Below are 21,272 nucleotides of genomic sequence, written 5' to 3'. Positions count from 1 at the left end.
GGGGAAAGTCCAAAGGGGTTGGAGGGAGAGGGAGAAGGAAGGCAGAGCGAATGTGACTGGTGAGGTGGGGGTCAGAGCAGGCCAAGCCAACCTGAAGGGAGACAATGGGCGGCAGATGGAGGTGTGGATGACCTCTCTGAATGAAAATGGGCCGCGCTTACACGGTGAAGCCCAATAAGCCTATGAAAAGCCTTCTTTTAGATGGAACCCCAAGGCACGATGCCCTGCCTTGTCCTGGGGATATCACATGCATCCGCGCATGGAGAATAAGTGGAACCTTGTGGGTTGCGGGTTGGGTAGGTGAGTTGGAGTCTTGATTTTGTGGTCATTGCGCCACGGCGGTTCCGTGTTGGTTGACGCCTGGTTGCCGGGCTGGGTTTGTGGGTGGCGGGCGGGTAGCGTGCGTGGCAGGCCTCCCATCCTTCTTCTGCCCCCGCTGTTCCTACTCAAGGCCCGAGTGTGCTGGAACGTCCTGTGAAGGGAAAGCGGAAACGGGTGATGGACAGTCAAGTCTGTCTCTGGTTACAGCGCAACACTTTTCCCAGCAGTGTCCCAGCTAGTGAGGACACTTTCAAGAGGTTCACTGCCCAACCATTGTGCACCACTGGCTGGCTTCCTTTGCGGGGGCGAAGATGTACGTTTCGTTTATAGTGGATTATAAAGATGATTCACCGGCTCTTTTAATACCCCGTTTGGAGGTGCGAGCGTTTCTCTCGCCTGGGTCTGGGGCTGGTTCCCATCGCCCTACACATGGTGCAAATCAAGTGTCCTTCCGACTTGAAAAGGCCAGGGAGAGGCTGCCTTGCCTGCTGACGCGTCGCTTTTGTTCTCGGGGAATTGTTTCCATCGTGCTCACAATAAGGAGGAAAATGAAAATTGTCACTTATGGCCGGTTCTCTCAGCGGGGTGGCGGCGGGTGTGTGTGTGTGGCTGCACATCAGTTCCCCCCCCACCCCCTCGTCTTTTTCTCTCTCTGCTGCACAGGATAAAAATCATGCACCCTAATGAGGATGTTGTAATCAGAACTGCTCCCTGGTAGTTTGAGTTGGAGTCCTCCTTCATTTGCTTTCTGAAGAACTCGTGCCTAGAACTGCTGGCACTTGGCCTTCTTGTTCCCCTCTGAGGGGACCGAGTTTGTTTCCCTGCCTTCTTCCCCTCCCCCCCCCCCAAGATCTTGGCTCTTGGTGAAGACTCTGCGGCCAGCCTCTCTACTGTTTAGCCAGCTGTCCAGCTCCAAGTCTTGTTGACTGGAAAAATAGTAGATCTACTTATAGATTCAGAAGGTTGGCCTTCTTGGTCTGAAGCAGCAGAAAAAAGTTTGAGCCCAGAGGCGCTTTTAAGACGGACAGGAGTCCTATAATAGAGCCGAGGTATATAGCGGAGCCGAATAAATTCGGGTTTTCTGAATATTTGCCTGAATTCCAGCACTATACCATTATTGGGACTTGGGAATATCTGGAAATACCGACGTTTATGGGGTCCAATAGACCCGAATCCCCCCCGGGCACCCCTAATAGAATGTAATGTAGTGTAATGAAAAAGCAAGCAGTGACTCGTGAGAACTCATACCCTACCACAATTTTTGTTAGTCTAAGGTGCTCCTGGATTCTTGGTCTTTTCAGCCTTCACCTGTAACCCACCACTGTCCCTCCCAGGTGCACTGTTGTTCCAAACCCATCTAGCATCCTTCCCCAATCACAGGTAAGGCTCAGTGAAACATGCAGAAGTAGGCAACCCAGTGACCCATTCCACCCGCCTCACTCACAACAAAGCATCCTTCAAGCAAGGAGGAGGTTGGAGCCCCAGTCCCATTCATGAGTGATGTTGGGGAGGCACTCTGGCTGCATAGCTCCTGAACAGCAAGGGCAGGCATCGGTGGCTCTCACCTCCGGCAAGCCCTGCCCTTCAACAGTACCTGGGAGTGAGGAAGCTCAGATGGCCGGGTGGGCAGGTGTTAAAGCTGCAGGCTCTGTGGCAGCATTTTGATTATTTGACCACCTTTTCTACTGATCATGTGTGTTTCCCTAGCGTCTGTGAGATCGTTGAAGGTTCATCTTTGATAGTTAATTGGAACAGTAACAGAAATATGAGGTTAATTGCTTTTTAATAGAGATGAAGCGTTACGTTTGGCCTTCTTATCTTGCTTTAGAAGCGATAATGAGGGCATATCAGATATATTCTCATGCACCTGTTGATTCTCTCATCATCACCGGAAGCACATTAGCTACATCTCTGAAACTGCCACGCTTTCCTAATATAGTAAAGGCACCCATTTATTGTTGTTGCGTTACAAAAGAGCAGATCTTTAGCAAGGGCAAAATTACTGAGGAAGAGCACCGGCGAGTTTTCCCTCCTGCCCCTCTGGCAGCACCATCAGTGGGTGTGCCTCAGAACTTGGGGCCTGTGGCAGGTGGCAGGGCCCATGGCAAAATGGGGTCTCTTATGGGTAGCTGCTAGTTTGGCCTGTGTGCATCAGAGGGGCACTTGCGCTGCCAGGACAAACCTCACCTGCAGACAGCTGGGAGTTGGAATGGGATGTGGGATTTTTCATATCCTCACCTAACCTTCACGGGACTTTCTAGGAATTATATTGCCTTCTCTGAAGGCTGGAAAAAGAATGGTGTGAGGAACTGTTTTATGCTGGGGTCTGGAGATGATGGTGAGAGGTTATGATGGGGAGGGGTCTGGAGACCAAGTCCTATGAGGAAAGGTTGAAGGAGCTGGGCATGTTTAGCCTGGAGAGGAGGCAGCTAAGAGGTGATAGGATCACCATCTTCAAGTACTTGAAGGGCTGTCATAGAGAGGATGGTGCAGAATTGTTTTCTGGGGCCCCAGAAGGTAGGACCAGAACCAATGGGTTGAAATTAAATCAAAAGAGTTTCCGGCTCAACATTAGGAAGAACTTCCTGACCATTAGAGGAGCGGTTCCTCAGTGGAACAGGCTTCCTCCTCGGGAGGTGGTGGGCTCTCCTTCCTTGGAGGTTTTTCAACAGAGGCTGGATGGCCATCTGACAGCAATGAGGATCCTGTTAATTTAGGGGGAGGTATTTGTGAGTTTAGAGCGGTTCATCAGTGGAACAGGCTTCCTCCTGGGGAGGTGGTGGGCTCTTCTTCTTGGGAGGTTTTTAAACAGAGGCTAGATGGCTGTCTGACAGCAATGAGGATCCTGTGAATTTAGGGGGAGGGATTTGTGAGTTTAGAGGGGTTCCTCAGTGGAACAGGCTTCCTCCTCGGGAGGTGGTGGGTTCTGCTTCCTTGGAGGCTTTGAAACAGAGGCTAGATGGCCATCTGACAGCAATGAAGATCCTGTGAATTTAGAGGGAGGGGTTTGTGAGTTTCCTGCATTGTGCATGGTGTTGGACTAGATGACCCTGGAGGTCCCTTCCAACTATTCTATGATTCTGTGATTCTCTGCTGCTCTTCAACTTGTCAGAAATTTGAAATCAGAATGGAGTCCTTTAATAAGGGGTGTTATTCAGACAGTGGAGGTTTCTGCTGCTCGTTTGCATGGGGATAAAGTGCAATGCGCCCTGACCTCGGTGGCCCAGGCTAAGCTCAGCAGGGTCAGCCCTGGTGAGTCTTTGGATGGGAGACCCTCAGGGACATCCAGGGTGGCTCCGCAGAGGCGGGCAATGGCCAGCTGCCTCTGAACGTCTCTGGCCTTGAAAACCCCATGAAGGCTCCCCATAAACTGGCTGCAACTTGACTGCGCTTGTGCCCCTGTCCGGGGGTGTCCTGGGCAGATCGTGCTGGCAGGTTTGTGCCATTTATTTGTTTCTGTAAATTGATGTTTGCGTTCGTGTTCCCTCTCCGCCGAGGCAGAATTTATATTCTGCCCTTTACCATAATGGGCTCAGGGCAGATTCCGACATCTTAAACAATTAAAACCAACAACACAACAATCAATAAATAAGCAGTAAGACAGTCGAATAATTAAAACATTTTGAAAAGTTAAAACAGTTAAGCCACTAACTCAGACTTTAACTTCAGGCAGCATGGATAGTGTGGGCACTTAAATCCACAGCTTAGGTGTCCAAAGGATGTCAGCTATTGGCCCGATTTTTCTCCAGTCCCAATGGTAGTCAGTCTTCAGGGTTGGGAGGCCAGTTAGATGGTGTAGCTAGATCAGGGCGCCTGCCCGCCTCAGCCAAAGGCCTGGTGGAACAGCTCCGTCTTACAGGCCCTCTGCAATGGCCACAACCTCCGTAGGGAGCTGATTCCACCAGGTTATCTTTGAGATCCCCCTGCAAGCCTCTGGGGAGGGCACAGCTTCTGGGAGCAGTTTTCCCTCTGAGGACCCAGGCTGCTGAGTGGCCCAGGCAGCCGTGGGCCTGGATGGGGAGGTCTGCACCAAGCCCTCCTCCTGCACCCCAACTTCCTCTGACCGCCCAAAGGAAGGGTCTTGATGAGCATGGCTGGCAGTGAAGCCCACCAGCTCTGCAGAGCCCCACTGCTTCCTGGCACTTCTTGACCTCTTCCAGGCCCTGCCGTGACCGTTGGCGGGCGTGTCCACGAAGGGGGAGTGGCAGTTGTCTTCTCCTTTATTTGCCAGTGAACAAAATGCTGCTGCCTAATGAGAAGAAAAGGTCTGAGGCTTTAAAACCACGGCAGCATTTTTGTCTTGTCCCTGGTGCCCAGCCTTTTGTTCTCCTTATTAATTAGAACCAAAGGGAGACGGCAGGCCGCTGCTTCGCCATCCCCCGGAGGGAGGGGGCCCTGGGGCTGCAGCCTGTAGGATCCCCGCTTTCTCTCTCGCCCCCTGCTCCAGGCTGCTGGGTGGTCTCTTCACCCCAGCCAAGCAGGAGTTGAGGGGAGGGCCGAGTCCTGAGCAGTCCCCCCTCGCCAGGCTTTGCTGCAACCAGATGCCCTGGCGTGGGTCTTCAAGCAGAGGGCAGAAATGACGCTCCACTTCCTGCCTGTGGCCACCCTGTAAGGCGGGTGAGTGGCAAGGAAGTGGCCCCTGGCCGAGTGGGGCACGTGCCCGAGACCTGCCCTGTAGCTTTGGTCTCCTAGCTTGTGCCACTTTGTTGACCGAGGGAGAGATTCCTGGGATGGTGTGGCTGTTGAAGTTGAGGTCTGGGAGCCCCAACAGAGGCTGGAGGGGGGGTGCTTTTGTGTCTCGGCCTTTGCTAAGAACGGAACAAGAGCCCTGCTGGATCAGACCGGGGAAGGCCCATCTAGTCTAGCATCTTGTCTCACGTGGTGACCAAGCGGTTCTTCCTCTGGAGGACCCAGCAACAGGGCAGAGAGGCCGAGGCCTTCCCCTGAGAAGAACCTCAGAACAGCCCTGTTGGGTCAGACCAGGGAGGGTCCATCTAGTCCAGCCTCCTGATTCACACAGTGGCCAACCAGTTCCTCTGGAGGGCCAACAACAGGGCAGAGAGGCCGAGGCCTTCCCCTGAGAAGAGCATCAGAAGAGCCCTGTTGGGTCAGACCAGGGAGGGTCCATCTAGTCCAGCCTCCTATCTCACACAGTGGACAGCCAGTTCCTCTGGAGGGCCAACAACAGGGCAGAGAGGCCGAGGCCTTCCCCTGATAAGAACATCAGAAGAGCCCTTTTGGGTCAGACCAGTGAGGGTCCATCTAGTCCAGCCTCCTGTCTCACACAGTGGCCAGCCTGTTCCTCTGGAGGGCCAACCACAGGGCAGAGAGGTTGAGGCCTTCCCCTGATAAGAACCTCAGAACAGCCCTGCTGGGTCAGACCAGTGAGGGTCCATCTAGTCCAGCCTCCTGTCCCACACAGTGGCCAACCAGTTCCTCTGGAGGGCCAACAACAGGGCAGAGAGGTCGAGGCCTTCCCCTGAGAAGACCATCAGAAGAGCCCTGCTGGGTCAGACCAGTGAGGGTCCATCTAGTCCAGCCTCCTGTCTCACACAGTGGCCAACCAGTTCCTCTGGAGGGCCAACAACAGGGCAGAGAGGCCGAGGCCTTCCCCTGAGAAGAGCATCAGAAGAGCCCTGTTGGGTCAGACCAGGGAGGGTCCATCTAGTCCAGCCTCCTGTCTCACACAGTGGACAACTAGTTCCTCTGGAGGGCCAACAACAGGGCAGAGAGGCCGAGGCCTTCCCCTGATAAGAACATCAGAAGAGCCCTGCTGGGTCAGACCAGTGAGGGTCCATCTAGTCCAGCTTCCTGTCTCACACAGTGGCCAACCAGTTCCTCTGGAGGGCCAACAACAGGGCAGAGAGGCCGAGGCCTTCCCCTGATAAGAACATCAGAACAGCCTTGCTGGGTCAGACCAGGGAGGGTCCATCTAGTCCAGCCTCCTGTCTCACACAGTGGCCAACCAGTTCCTCTGGAGGGCCAACAACAGGGCAGAGAGGCCGAGGCCTTCCCCTGAGAAGAGCATCAGAAGAGCCCTGCTGGGTCAGACCAGTGAGGGTCCATCTAGTCCAGCCTCCTGTCTCACACAGTGGCCAACCAGTTTCTCTGGAGGGCCAACAACAGGGCAGAGAGGCCGAGGCCTTCCCCTGATAAGAACATCAGAAGAGCCCTGCTGGTTCAGACCAGTGAGGGTCCATATAGTCCAGCCTCCTGTCTCACACAGTGGCCAGCCAGTTCCTCTCGAGGGCCAACCACAAGGCAGAGAGGCCGAGGCCTTCCCCTGATAAGAACATCAGAAGAGCCCTGCTGGGTCAGACCAGTGAGGGTCCATCTAGTCCAGCCTCCTGTCTCACACAGTGGCCAGCCAGTTCCTCTGGAGGGCCAACCAAAGGGCAGAGAGGCCGAGGCCTTCCCCTGATAAGAACATCAGAAGAGCCCTGCTGGGTCAGACCAGGGAGGGTCCATCTAGTCCAGCCTCCTGTCTCACACAGTGGCGAACCAGTTCCTCTGGAGGGCCAACAACAGGGCAGAGAGGCCGAGGCCTTCCCCTGAGAAGAGCATCAGAAGAGCCCTGCTGGGTCAGACCAGGGAGGGTCCATCTAGTCCAGCCTCCTGTCTCACACAGTGGCCAACCAGTTTCTCTGGAGGGCCAACAACAGGGCAGAGAGGCCGAGGCCTTCCCCTGATAAGAACATCAGAAGAGCCCTGCTGGGTCAGACCAGTGAGGGTCCATATAGTCCAGCCTCCTGTCTCACACAGTGGCCAGCCAGTTCCTCTGGAGGGCCAACCACAGGGCAGAGAGGCCGAGGCCTTCCCCTGATAAGAACATCAGAAGAGCCCTGCTGGGTCAGACCAGTGAGGGTCCATCTAGTCCAGCCTCCTGTCTCACACAGTGGCCAGCCAGTTCCTCTGGAGGGCCAACCAAAGGGCAGAGAGGCCGAGGCCTTCCCCTGATAAGAACATCAGAAGAGCCCTGCTGGGTCAGACCAGTGAGGGTCCATATAGTCCAGCCTCCTGTCTCACACAGTGGCCAGCCAGTTCCTCTGGAGGGCAAACCACAGGGCAGAGAGGCCGAGGCCTCCCCCTGATAAGAACATCAGAAGAGCCCTGCTGGGTCAGACCAGTGAGGGTCCATCTAGTCCAGCCTCCTGTCTCACACAGTGGCCAGCCAGTTCCTCTGGAGGGCCAACTAAAGGGCAGTGAGGCCGAGGCCTTCCCCTGATAAGAACATCAGAAGAGCCCTGCTGGATCAGACCAGTGAGGGTCCATCTAGTCCAGCCTCCTGTCTCACATAGTGGACAACCAGTTCCTCTGGAGGTCCATCAACAGGGCAGAGAGGCCAAGGCCTTCCCCTGAGAAGAACACCAGAAGAGTCCTGCTGGATCAGACCAGTGAGGGCCCATCTAGTCCAGCCTCCTGTCTCACACAGGGCCAACGACAGGGCAGAGAGGCCGAGGCCTTCCCCTGATGCTGCCTCCCGGCTCTGGGATTCAGAGGTTGACTGCCTCTGAAAGTGAAAGTTCCCTTTTGTCACCATGGCTGATGTTAGACTTCTCCTCCATGGGTCTGTCTGATCCCCTTCTAAAGCTCTTTATTGCTGTGGCCGTCACGAGCTCCTCTCACACTGTGTGCCAACCTCCTGCCCCTCACATCCAGTATAAAAGTAGGCAGGGTGGAGAGCGCTGACAAAGGGCATCCAGCCCTGGAGTTCTAATATTTTGGGAGAGGGCGAAAAAGTTCCCTTTGTCCGCGCTCTCCACCCGTGCATAGTTTTATACATCTCTATCCCGTCGCTACGAAGTCATCTCTTTTCTAAACGGGGAAGCCCCAGACTCTTCGGCCTTCCCTGGCAGGGCAGGTGCTCCAGCCCTCTTGAGGCAGAGGGAGGCAAAGTTGCTCTGCCAGAGACGTGGTTTTTCTTTCCAGGCCTGTGTGGTGCCCAGTGTGCGGGGGAGGAAGTCACAGTGCTGGACCGAGGGGGAGACAAGGAGGCAGCCCGAAGGCCCTACTGGGGTCGAGGCCAAGAGAGGCGAGGGCAGCAGTCCTGTGGGGGGACTCCTCAGGGATTGTGCCTGCGTGTCTTGTAAACACAGAGAGGCAGGGTGCGTGGCCCTCGTGCATGCCGGGCATCTGGTGTGGTGGTGAAGTGTGCGGACTCTTACCTGGGAGAACCAGGTCTGAATTCCCCACTCCTCCCCTTGCAGCTGCTGGAATGGCCTTGGGTCAGCCAGAGCTCTTGTAGGAGTTGTCCTTGAAAGGGCAGCTTCTGGGAGAGCTCTCTCAGCCCCACGCACCTCACAGGGTGTCTGTTGTGGGGGGAGGCGATAAAGGAGAATGTAAGCCGCTCTGAGTCTCTGATTCAGAGAGAAGGGCGGGGTATAAATCTGTGGTCTTCTTCTTTCTTCTTGCAGTGGCGAATGACCTCTGCCCATCTCTTGCCTTGGAAATCACGCTGATCTGGGACAACTTCTTTTTCTGACTCTTGTGGTTACGTCAAAGTGCCACTAGATGGCAGACTCAACCCTCATTTCAACCCGTGCCTGGGCTGGGCCTTGCAGCTCTTCCTTCCCCAAGGAGCCTGCTGAGCTCCTTCCCCAGGTGGCGCTTCATGGACTGAAGCTGAAGCTGAAGCCGGCCTCCGGGCTGGTGTGTGCCGGGCCCTGGGGGCAGTTGCTGGAACCGCTTGTCAAGTCGGAGTTTTCAGCTCCCTTCCCCCTTTGCAGTGCTGCTAAAACAGTATTCTGAACTTGGTGTGCCTGCGACTGTGCAGTGACCTTGCCTCATTCGTAGATCGTTCCAATCCGCTCTGCCCTCAGCGTCACCAACGCCCCTGGGCTTTCCCTTTCCCACTCCATGCTCTTCCAGCCAGGGCTTTTTTTGAGCAGGAACACAGTTCCGTCTGCCTTGGCTCCAGGAGGTGTGGCCTAATATGCAAACGAGTTCCTGCTGGGCTTTTCCTAGGATGATGATGTGACATTGGATTTATATTCCGCCTTCCACTCAAGAGTCTCAGAGCGGCTCACAATCTCCTTTACCTTCCTCCCCCCCCCCACAACAAACACCCTGTGAGGTGGGTAGGGCTGAGAGAGCTCTGACAGAAGCTGCCCTTTCAAGGATAGAGTCTTAGAGCGGCTCACAATCTCCTTTACCTTCCTCCCCCACAGCAGACACCCTGTGAGGTGGGTGGGGCTGGAGAGGGCTCTCACAGCAGCTGCCCTTTCAAGGATAGAGTCTCAGAGCGGCTCACAATCTCCTTTACCTTCCTCCCCCACAGCAGACACCCTGTGAGGTGGGTGGGGCTGAGAGAGCTCTCCCAGAAGCTGCCCTTTCAAGGACAACCTCTGCCAGAGCTATGGCTGACCCCAGGCCATTCCAGCAGCTGCAAGTGGAGAAGTGGGGAATCCAACCGGGTTCTCCCAGATAAGAGAGCTCTGGCTGACCCAAGGCCATTCCAGCAGCTGCAAGTGGAGAAGTGGGGAATCCAACCCGGTTCTCCCAGATAAGAGTCCACTCACTTAACTACTGCACCAAACTGGAGAAAAGCCCTGCTTCCAACATAGCCTTACACTCTTACCTCCTCAGTTTATTTGCTGGGCTCCACTGGCCTTAAACTCCTTGTCTCCTTTGCAAAATAAGCTGTGAGGCTCTGTCTCTTGACCTCGAGGTGTGGCCCAACCTGAGGGACGTGGTGTCAGATCTTCAGGGCAGAAAGCTCAGTCAAGTCCTTTCCCCAGAAGCAGCCTTGATAAGGTCAAGGCAGTGGGGATTTGGGTGCTGGTGCGGCCTTGCTGCCCCCCATCCACCCTAGCTTGGCTGTTCACACTCCTAATAAAATAATTTGGAAGAGCCATTTCCGTCAACCTTTGTTCTGCCAACGGATGTTGCTGTGTGGAGACCAAAAAGCTGCTCGGTCCACCTCCGAGGGAGGCACGTTCCCTGCTCCTGTCTGCCCCGCCCCCACTTAATCATGTGACTCGGCGTCTCCTGCAGGTCCGTCTATGATGGCGAGGAGCACGGGCGCTTCATGGAGAAGCTTGACGCTCGCATCCGGAATCACGACCGTGAGATCGAGAAGATGTGCAACTTCCACTACCAGGGCTTTGTGGACGCCATCACAGAGTTCTTGAAGGTCCGGGCTGAAGCCCAGAAGCTCAAGGTGAGGAACGGAATGAAGCCACCTGGTCAGGGTGGGCCACTGAGGCAACGAGCATCTTGGGATGTTGGTGGTCTTGGCTGGGCCTGTTGAGGCCCCCTGCAGAAGATGCAGCGACGGGATGTGTGCACGCCATGATGCTGCAAATTGCTAACTGCTCTGCAGTGTGGGTGGGTGTTATGTGTAGAACTTTGTTAGCTAACCCCTTGCCTCTGGCAGTTTCAGTGTATGAGGACCACCTTTGCCAGGAAGCTGAGGTGGGGCTGAGGCAGAGGGGTGTGGTTTTTACCAAGCCTCGGACCAGACAAGGGGATTAAGAACCAGCAGTTCCAAGTTCCAGCGGTCTTGTCCAGCAGAAGCAGGCTCTTCCCTGACTTCCCCGAACAGGACAAGCTTCCTCCTGGGGATGCTCTGCAACTTGGCTCTTTGGGAACTGCAGGTTGTTTGGAGATAGGATCGAATCTGCTCTTCATCAGGGTGGCGAATCAGAAGTGACCCAAAGATGACTTGGCCCCTTGGTCTCTGGGTGGAAACTCTTTCGCTTCATATCTGAATGAGGCGGCGCACTTTAGCCAGGCTGGGGTTCATTTTCTGGCTCTTGTGGGTGTAATGGCAGCGCCAGAACTGTCAGAAGGAACACAAATTCAGCACTTTCAGGATCTATTTTCTACCAGTTCTTGGCTCCTTTTCTCATCCACCTTTGTCTCCAAAATTAACTGGTTGCACGTCATATGAACCTATGAAGCTGCCTTCTACTGAGTCAGACTCTCTTTGGTCCCTCAAGGTCAGTATTGTCTACTCAGACTGGCAGCGGCTCTCTAGGGTCTCAAGCTGAGGTTTTTCACAGCTATTTGCCTGGACCCGTTTTCAGTTGGAGATGCCGGGGATTGAACATGGGACCTTTTGCTTACCAAACAGATGCTCTGCCACTGAGCCACCGTCCCTCCCATGAACATATAATGCTTCCATCTACTGAGTTAGACTCTCTTTGGTCCCTCAAAGTCAGTCTTGTCTACTCAGACTAGCAGCGGCTCTCCAGGGTCCCCAGCTGAGGTTTTTCACACCTATTTGCCTGGACCCTTTTTAGTTGGAGATGCTGGGGATTGAACCTGGGACCTTCTGCTTACCAAGCAGATGCTTTGCCACTGAGCCACTGTCTCTCCCATGAATATATGAAGCTGCCTTCTACTGAGTCAGACCCTCTTGGGTCCATCAAAGTCAGTCTTGTCTACTCAGACTGGCAGCGGCTCTCCAGGGTCTCCAGCTGAGGTTTTTCATGCCTATTTGCCTGGACCCTTTTCAGTTGGAGATGCCGAGGATTGAACCTGGGACCTTCTGCTTACCAAGCAGATGCTCTACCCACTGAGCCACTGTCCCTCCCATGAACATGAAGCTGCCTTCTACTGAGTCAGACCCTCTTGGGTCCATCACAGTCAGTTTTGTCTACTCAGACTGGCAGCGGCTCTCCAGGGTCTCCAGCTGAGGTTTTTCACGCTTATTTGCTTGGACCCTTTTTAGTTGGAGATGCTGGGGATTGAAGCTGGGACCTTCTGCTTACCAAGCAGATGCTGTGCCACTGAGCCACCATCCCTCCCCATGTTGTATGATATTTCAGGACACAGTGAGGCTTGAAACATACGTTCAGGAAGTAGATGTGTTCCTAAGATTCATATGGATTCTGCATTGGGTTTTAGATGAGGCTCAAAGTGGTCTTCACTGACCATGGTAGGATTTTCCTGGGCAGGAGGAGGAAACAGCCCTGACCTGGAGAGCCCAGGATGGCCTGATCTCATCAGATCTTGGAAGCCAAGCAGGGTTGGCCCTGGCTAGTATTTGGATGGGAGACCTCCAAGGAAGTCCCGGGTCGAGACATGGAGACAGGCAGTGGCAAACGCCCTGGAAACCCTTCCAGAGGTCACCGTAAGTCAGATGTGACTTGGTGGCCACAACCAAAGGGAATGCAGGTGTGGTTCTTTTAGCCCCCGTCACCTTATCTATGAGAGACCAACAGAAGAGCTTTCTAAGGCTGCTGCCCAGCAGGAGAGACAACCCAAGCCCGTGAACGAATGATGTCTCCCTGGACAGGTCCAGAAGCACCAAGGACCACCTCCTGAGAGCACCAGGCCTACGGTGGTGGTTTAAAAGTTTCCTGCGTCCAGCATCAGGTTTCATGGGAGGGCTCACTCAACACTCCCTCTAAGCTGTGGAGTCTTGTGAGCAAAAATTCTACTACTTGAGCTTCTTGGCATTAAAGTTGTGAGCCACAATTTGCTCTGGGGCCATTTTGCAAGCTAGAAGCTAAAAAACTGTGAGTTAGCTCGCTCTAACTCAGCTTAGAGGGAACATTGCTCACTAGACGCCTTCCCTCAGTCTGTACTGCCGCGTTTAGCTCCTTCTGTCCCCCAGCTGAGCACCGGGGCTTTCTGCAGGGAGCTGACTCAAACGCAGCGTGGCTTTCTCTTTGCAGAACCAGGTGACGGACACCAACAGAAAGCTGCAGATGGAAAGCAAGAAGGTAAGTGGGGAGTTCCCTGCTGGAGGGAGCATCTGGGCTTGGGGCCAGATGGGAGGAGTTATGTGTGTGTGGGGGGGTCCTCTTTCTCCAGCAGGAAGGTCTCTGCCTGCCCATCTCTTCCACGGTGAAACTGCCTCTCTTGGAGACATCCTGTGTCCACTTGGTCAGATTTGTGCACCTCCTTGGCTAGGAGAATGGCCAAAATTGCAGGTTGTAGGCTGCAGGCTATAGTAAGTAAGTAAAGTAAAGTTAAATTTTATTTGTATCCCGCCCTCCCCCGCCAAGCAGCCTCAGGGCGGCTAACAGCATCCTAGAATAAACAATACAGTAATAAAAACATTAAATTAACATTAAAACCAATCAATACTTAATTAAAACATTACTAAATCTGACAGTAACATTGTTGTTTGACGCTATACCTGTCAGTTGGTATAATGATAACAGATCCCTGTACCGGACCATTCTGGCATTTGGCACACCTGACTGCGTGGGTGATGTGGTCCATGGAGGCTCTTCATGGAAGGATGCGGGGCAGTTATCCCCTGGTGGCTCTTGAGCTGGAAACAGGTTTTCTTTGTGAGTGTGGCAGACAGTTCTGAGCAGCTGCATGAAGAAGCCAAGGGCACAGGCTGCCTTTTGGCCTGGCCTCGCCTCGGTTTTCCTTGGGAGAGGAGAGCTCCCTCGGATTCCGGGCTGAGGGTCACAGGAAGGACCTTGGGTGGTCTGAATGTGAACTGGTCTCCCCAGCCTGAGAACCAGGGAGATGCAGGTCCACCCAGCTCCTCATTCCTCCGTGCTTGCTGTCTGCAAGGCAGATGGACACTGCAGATAACCACCCCACCGTCTCTCCTGCCAGCTGCCTTTTGAGCTCAGCTCCCAAAGGGCCCAGCTCCCGGCAAGTAGTTCTGGCTAAAACCTCTTGGTTTGTTTCTCTTACAGCTGGTGGGAGCCATGGAAGAGCTGAAACAATGTCGCCTCCAGCAGCGGAATATTTCTGCAACCATGGATAAGCTGACGCAGTGTCTCCCCGGTGAGAGAGGTGGCAAAGTGGGTGCTCTTGGTGGTCGCTCGGGCTTCTGTTGCAGTGGCCTTTGGCAGATCCGTGGGGCAGAGCTGCGGTGGCATCAGCAGCACCCCGACAGTTGTCTCTTATTGATTTGCGCGTCTTTGTTTCTCTTCTCTCCTAGTTCTGGAGATGGATAGCAAACTGAGAGAGCAAATGAGATCTAAAAGGTAAGACCACAAACATGTTGAATGGGAAAGGATTGACCTGGAAGTCTCGGTTGGGCTTCTGAAGCTGAATCCAGACCAAACCGCAGTGAAGCTGGTTCAGCCCCTTCAGCTCCCCTTTTCAGTCCACGTTGTAGAGGAAATGATCTCCACTAGTCTTATTTATTTATTACATTCAATTTATATCCCGCCCTCTCCGCAAGCGGACTCAGGGCGGCTCGCAACATTATACAATACAATCAGTCCGCTAAAACATATAAGCGTCAATGATAGTATTATACTTGTTTTAGTTAATTGATTTAATGGGTTTTAAGGTTAATTAATGCTTAATTTTAATGTTTATAACGTAACTGTTCATAATGTAACTGTTTTATTGCTTGGTGCACCATTGGTCACCGCACTGTTAGCCGCCCTGAGCCTGCTTCGGCAGGGGAGGGCGGGGTACAAATAAAATTTATTATTATTATTATTATTATTAAAACCATAATTTACTTATTTCAGTTTTAAAACCATTCTGTGGCGCTGCTTCGGTACAATATAAGCGGTATTGAATTCTCGACTGTGATCACCAGCATTCTATAAGATGTCCGGCGGCAGCCCTTTTTCAATCAGACAGCAAAAGCCTGTTTAAACAATTTGGTCTTACAGGCCCTGCGGAACGCAGACAAATCCCGCAGGGTCCTTATGGCGTCTGGAAGAGTGTGTGGACTGGAGCTGGCTTTTGCAGGTCAGGTTCAGAGCTTGGGGCTTCTCATGGTCCCAGTTTTACTGTTGCGAAAGTGGGTTGGCCCACTGGCCAGGAACCTTCTCTCACCTGTTCCTGGTTCACCAGCTCTTCCCATTCTTAGACTCAGCCTATCTGGCCATGCTTTTGTAACATCATGGCTGGATTACAGGAATGCAGCCTCTGTTGCTCTACCCTTGTGGACAACTTGGATGATGCCAGCAGGTTCACTGTATGGCTAGCCCATGGGAAGAGATTCCATCCGTCTTAAAACAGCTGCCGGTTTGTTCCTGAATCCAGTACCAGGTTGTGGTTGTAACCTTTAAAGCCTTTCATACTCCAGGACCCTCAGATCTGCCATATATCCCCAGGAGCCAAGAAGGGTCTTAAGGCTGCCACCTCTTGGCAGCCCCCCCCCCCCTTCAGGCAAACACCTATGAAGCTGCCTCATACTGAATCAGACCAGCCATTCTCACAGGATTGTCTATTCAGACTGGAAACTGCACTCCAGGGGCAGGCCCAAGCAGAGGCTCTTCCCTAAGGTAGCCTGCCCCAGCATCAGCCACTTCTGCACTGTTGCTCCCCTTCTGTGGAATGGGCCCCCTGAGAGAGGGGAGGTGGTCCAGTGTCTCCAGGAGGTCTTGCAAGGACAGTTGATTGGCCAAGTGTATAGGCTGTTGGCATTTTGGGGGATGCATTGGGTATCTGCTTTTATTCCATTGGCTCACAGTAGTAATATTTTAGCTAGTAAGCCATAAGGAAAGATGGGATATCAAAAAAATAAATAAGGGGAGTCACACAGCTGGCCTGGCTGCCAGTCCCTCCAGTGGGAACGGTTTCAAAGTGGGAAGGAAGTCCTTCTTCACCCAAAGGGCGATTGACATGTGGAATTCACTGCCACAGGAGGTGGTGGCGGCCACAAGCATAGCCACCTTCAAGAGGGGTTTAGATAAAAATACGGAGCAGAGGTCCATCAGTGGCTATTAGCCACAATGTGTGAGTGTATATATATATATATATTTGGCCGCTGTGTGACACAGAATGTTGGACTGGATGGGCCATTGGCCTGATCCAACATGGCTTCTCTTATGTGACACAGAATGTTGGACTGGATGGGCCATTGGCCTGATCCAACATGGCTTCTCTTATGTTCTTATGTGACACAGAGTGTTGGACTGGAGGAGCCATTGGCCTGATCCAACATGGCTTCTCTTATGTGACACAGAATGTTGGACTGGATGGGCCATTGGCCTGATCCAACATGGCTTCTCTTATGTTCTTATGTGACACAGAGTGTTGGACTGGAGGAGCCATTGGCCTGATCCAACATGGCTTCTCTTATGTGACACAGAATGTTGGACTGGATGGGCCATTGGCCTGATCCAACATGGCTTCTCTTATGTTCTTATGTGACACAGAGTGTTGGACTGGAGGAGCCATTGGCCTGATCCAACATGGCTTCTCTTATGTGACACAGAATGTTGGACTGGATGGGCCATTGGCCTGATCCAACAGGGCTTCTCTTATGTTCTTATGTGACACAGAGTGTTGGACTGGAGGAGCCATTGGCCTGATCCAACATGGCTTCTCTTATGTGACACAGAATGTTGGACTGGATGGGCCATTGGCCTGATCCAACATGGCTTCTCTTATGTTCTTATGTGACACAGAGTGTTGGACTGGAGGAGCCATTGGCCTGATCCAACATGGCTTCTCTTATGTGACACAGAATGTTGGACTGGATGGGCCATTGGCCTGATCCAACAGGGCTTCTCTTATGTTCTTATGTGACACAGAGTGTTGGACTGGAGGAGCCATTGGCCTGATCCAACATGGCTTCTCTTATGTGACACAGAATGTTGGACTGGATGGGCCATTGGCCTGATCCAACATGGCTTCTCTTATGTTCTTATGTTCTTAAGTGCCTGCCAGCCACTGTCTCCAGGGGACAACTGCCTTGCCCATTTCCCGGAAACATGATCCTTGTGCCATAGTGAGGAATGGTGCTCAGAAGGGCCACAGGTGGCACGTCAAGCAGCCCCACGTGGCTCCTGAGCCACTGGGTAAAACTGCTGGGGAATGAAATGGAGCCCCGTCTCACGTAAAGGAGAGCCACAAGTGCTCCAACAGTAGCACAGATCCTAGGAATGCTCCAGTGGCGTGAAGGATTCTAGCATTCTTCACCCCCCTCCCCGCTCCGGAACCAGCAGGGGCCTAGAAATGCTGCCTTAGTGAGAAGGGCCCAGAACCAACCACTGGCAGCGCAGGTGCAAATAATTGCAGCCATTGTGCAAAGGGGGGCCTGTGTAAAACCTGGTGCATAGAAAGGTCTTCCAAACGGCACCTTTTTTAGTAGGCTCTGCTTCCAAACCACTTTTTACTAACAACACGAGCCTGTTGCATCTTCCACCTTGAAGCCTACCCTCCAAGTCTTCCTTCCGTTGCTTTCTCCCTAGATTCCTCGACTAGGATGTCCAGCTGGTCAGCTTGTTCATCCCCACAGCAGCCTCCCCACTTAACCAGGGAATCCTTCCTTCCAACCCTAAAATCCCATCCCTGCTCATCATCCTTTATGTTTTTTCTGGGCAAGCCCACAGCTGTCTTTGCTCCCTGCTTTGTTTTTTCCTAGAATTAGCCTTGTGGGAAGTTAACATTCTTACAAGCAGACTCTAGAGCTTTTGCAAATTGTCACAAGTAAATTACTATGTCATTGAACAGGTTCCATCTTGCTGCATCCTACTGCTGAAATTCCTGCTTGATCAGGACAATCACGTTGCTTTCTGGTTGAGCATCTGTCTTTTCCCCTCGGAACTTTATGCAACCGTAGCCTGGAGCTGTGGCTCCAACAGGTGTCAAGATCCCCTGGGGACCTGGGTCTTTAAGGAGTGGTCGTCACTTGCAGCCCTTGACATGGGGACTGTTTTGGGTAAGAGGAGACCCTGTTTCCGGGTGTTTCCTTACAAGGCCTGACCCATCTCCTGCAGGGTGGCATGCAAATTTCTCTGGGGTGGAGACATTAAGTGGGAGTCAATTTGGGGGCTTGGCTTTGGCAGCTACCCGAGGCTGCCTTTTAGCCTCCTTAAGCAAACGCTCTCCTGATAAGCAGCAGGCCCCATGTGTTTGTTCCCCTGGTTTAACTTCTGGCTTCTCCTGTGGGTTTGGCTGGTTTCCCTCCAAAGGGAGCTGCATTTGGTTGGGCATGACTTTACAGAAGCACAGGAGCCCAGATTCAGGAATCAGCAGACCTCTGACCTTCGCTTTGGGTGACCTTCTCTGAAAACCACTTCCTCTGCTTCTCTTCAGGCTTTCGGCGAACATTGCTTGGAGCGAAGGAGGTTTGGATAGGGTGGTGGCGTGGGTCGAACCAGCAGGTGTCGTTTCTGAATAGACACAGCTTTGGCTAGGTGGGGGTGCTGGTGGTGGGCAATGGGCTGACCACAAGTCTTCAGCCCAGTCTACACCGTTCTTTGATCTTTTATGCAGCCTTCCCAGACTTGACTTACGTTCACTCCCAAGGCTGGAAAGCTTTGTGGGGAAAGGGCCGGCTGCTTGCATTGCCAGCTGACAAATAAATTAATATTAATCTAATCCTAGAATGCTTTTAATTACAATGATGATTAATTTTATAAATGTTTGATTTATAATAGAATATGTCTTGTTTTAATTGTTGAAGCGCCTGCGTTGTGAGCCGCCCTGAGCCTGCTTCGGCGGGGAGGGCGGGATACAAATGAAGATATTCTTCTTATTATAAATGCAAACCATTTGCCTGCCCACCCAAGGCTACTTCTGGCCCCAGGTCTGAGCAAAGGGAATGGTTGCATCTGCTGGGCGAGTGGGGAACTGCAAGGCTGCTGCTGCTGCTCTCACTAGAGAATGGGAGAAGCTGGGGTGGATCACTCTCCCCCACATACATCCCCAGTGACCCCTGCAGGCTCCCTGCCCCGAAGATGGCAAAAACCTCCAGGACTCCTGGCCAATCCGGCCTGCAGAAAAATTTCTGACTGGCCACCAAAGTGTCAGTCTGCATTTCCCTGGGTGTTTAAGAAGGAGTCACAAGAACTAAACATTGGTGCAACCCTTCCTGCTCTCTTTCCCATGATCTGCCTAATTCACAGAATCAGCACTGCTGTCACATGGCCATCTAGCTTCTATACCAAAACCTCCAAGGAAGGAGAGCCCACCGCCTTCCAAGGAAGCCTGTTCCACTGAGGAACCGCTCTAACGGTCAGGAAGTTCTTCCTCATGTTGAGCTGGAAACGTTTAATTCAGTTTCATCACGCTGGTTCTGGTCCAATCTCCTGGGCAGCAGAAAACAACTCCATATAATCCACTAGATGTACTTGGAGATGGTAGATTGTGTCAAGCCCTTCAAGTACTTGGAGATGGTAGATCGTGTCACCTCTCTATCTCCTCTCCAGGCTCAGTCCTTCAATCTTTCTTCACAGGACTTGGTCTCCAGACTCCTTACCTTCTTCAGTGCCTTTCTCTGGACACCTTCCAGCTTGTCTTCATCCTTCTTAAATTGTGGTGGCCAAATGCTTTCCCCCCTTCTGTCATCCTGCACCCACTTCTTATTCTTTCCAAGGTTCTCATCCTTTCACAGAATCGTAGATCCATATGGTTGGAAGGGCCCACACAGACCAGCTAGTCCAGCCCCCTGCTCCATGCAGGGTCAGCCTAGAGCATCTCCGGCAAATAATCATCCAGCTGCGTTGTGAAGACTGCCAATGAAGGGGAGCTCATAGGCAGCTGGTTCCTTTGATCCTCTTCTCTTTCATTTTCTAGGTGGGCTGTCCTCCAGCCCTTCCCCTTGGTGCCTTGGGGGCCAAAGAGACCCCTGCCCCCTCCCTAATTTTGACCACAACAAAAAGAAAGAACTCTCTGTGTAAAATGAAATTTTAACTTGTTGTGAATAGTAAGTATCAAAATACAAAACTAATATTATCAGTACATATCAGCAAGTTAAAACCTCATCCGTTACTCAGTGCTCCTACTGTCCTCATGTGGCTGAAAGCCACTAAATTACATTCAGTCCAGTGTTAAAAGTCCGCTTTGCAAGCCGTTTTGGATCTCAAATCCTTCTTCTAGGGACCATTCTTATGAGTATTGTACAGTTTTCCAAGTCCAGTAGTGCCAAATGAATTCCTAACTTTCTCTAATTAGCATGCATAATAGCGGGAATGCCGTAGTAAGTACTATCCTTGTCAGCAATGCAGGCGTCCCTCCCTAATTTTGTACAGCTTGCATTCCACTGTGTCTTCTTAGCAGTGACCCCAGAAGAGCCCTCGGTGGCACTCTCCTTCCCTGGGGCATCCCGATGGGTGTCCTCAGGTGCCTGGGCTCCCAGAATAAGGGGGAGGGAATGAATGCAGTTGCCTGGAAGCCTGGTCTTTCGCGGCGTCCAAGAGGGATGGGAGAAGCTGTTGGGACTGAGGCGTGGGGTCTTAGGTGCTTCTGATGGGGCTCGGGCTTCTCTTTCAGACACTACCCTGCTCTGAAGACCCTGGAGCACCTTGAGCATACATACCTGCCGCAGGTGAGCCATTATCGCTTCTGCAAGATCATGGTGGACAGCATCCCAAATCTGCGCGAGGAAATCAAGGACGTTTCCATGTCCGACCTGAAAGACTTCCTGGAGAGCATCCGCAAGCACTCGGACAAGATCGGTGAAACGGCGATGAAACAGGTGAGGAGCTGCTGCCCTCGCGAGCGGAAGCCCTTGAGGTTGGCAGGTGGCGCCATCCCGGTACCTTTCATGGCTGCAGGCGTCTGCCTGAAGCGAAGTCTCTTGTCTGGCTTGGGGCTGCCAGGGGCCTCTTGGTGTGTTCCCCCTGCGGCCAGAGAGGGTGGAGCTGGTGGCATCTTCCAGCCCAGCGTTGTGAGAGACAGCCAGGATAGTCGGGTGTGCTGGACAGGGAACTTATGTGGTGCTGTTGTCCAACTTCTGGAGCGTAGGAACAGTTCACAACCTTCTAGGGGCTCGCTTCTGTTTCCAGGGGCAGCCTCACCCTGCTCTGCGGCTGCTGTCTTGTGGGGGGGCTGCCCCACCCTGGTCGGCAGTGTCTTCCAAAGGGAGCCTGGCAAACTCTCCATGCCGGCCAGAGGGGATGTTTCTGCTCTCCGGGTGTCTTAGCGAGGGGAGGTGTGATGTTGCTCCATCCCTGGGTGTGGCTGGAGGGCTCCTGATGCAGCCCCCAAGCCTGGGGTTGGCAAGAGACTGCTCAGGAATCTCTTTGCATGCTGACTTGAGTTCCCTGTTGGCAGAACGGTGGAGCATCTTGGGATGGATGGGTAAGGATGACCTCGCTGGTGCTGTTTGTCCCTGA

At 52.9% G+C, this 21,272-nt stretch overlaps 1 protein-coding gene across 1 annotated transcript in view; it reads left to right on the top strand.

Annotated features, from left to right (window-relative positions):
• The window catches only part of EXOC6B (exocyst complex component 6B), a 327,565-nt gene that overhangs the window by 38,158 nt on the left and 268,135 nt on the right, over positions 1 to 21,272 (top strand). Inside the window, exons 2-6 of the mRNA XM_060247225.1 lie at positions 10,315 to 10,480; positions 12,945 to 12,992; positions 13,932 to 14,022; positions 14,180 to 14,225; positions 20,428 to 20,632. Coding sequence (XP_060103208.1) covers positions 10,315 to 10,480; positions 12,945 to 12,992; positions 13,932 to 14,022; positions 14,180 to 14,225; positions 20,428 to 20,632 — 556 coding nt within the window. The remainder of the gene's footprint in view (positions 1 to 10,314; positions 10,481 to 12,944; positions 12,993 to 13,931; positions 14,023 to 14,179; positions 14,226 to 20,427; positions 20,633 to 21,272) is intronic.

The sequence above is a fragment of the Heteronotia binoei genome, chromosome 9 (genome assembly GCF_032191835.1).
Source record: "Heteronotia binoei isolate CCM8104 ecotype False Entrance Well chromosome 9, APGP_CSIRO_Hbin_v1, whole genome shotgun sequence".
Lineage (NCBI taxonomy): Eukaryota > Metazoa > Chordata > Lepidosauria > Squamata > Gekkonidae > Heteronotia > Heteronotia binoei.
Note: the sequence above shows the minus strand (reverse complement) of the source record. Positions and strands in the feature narration are given on the sequence as shown.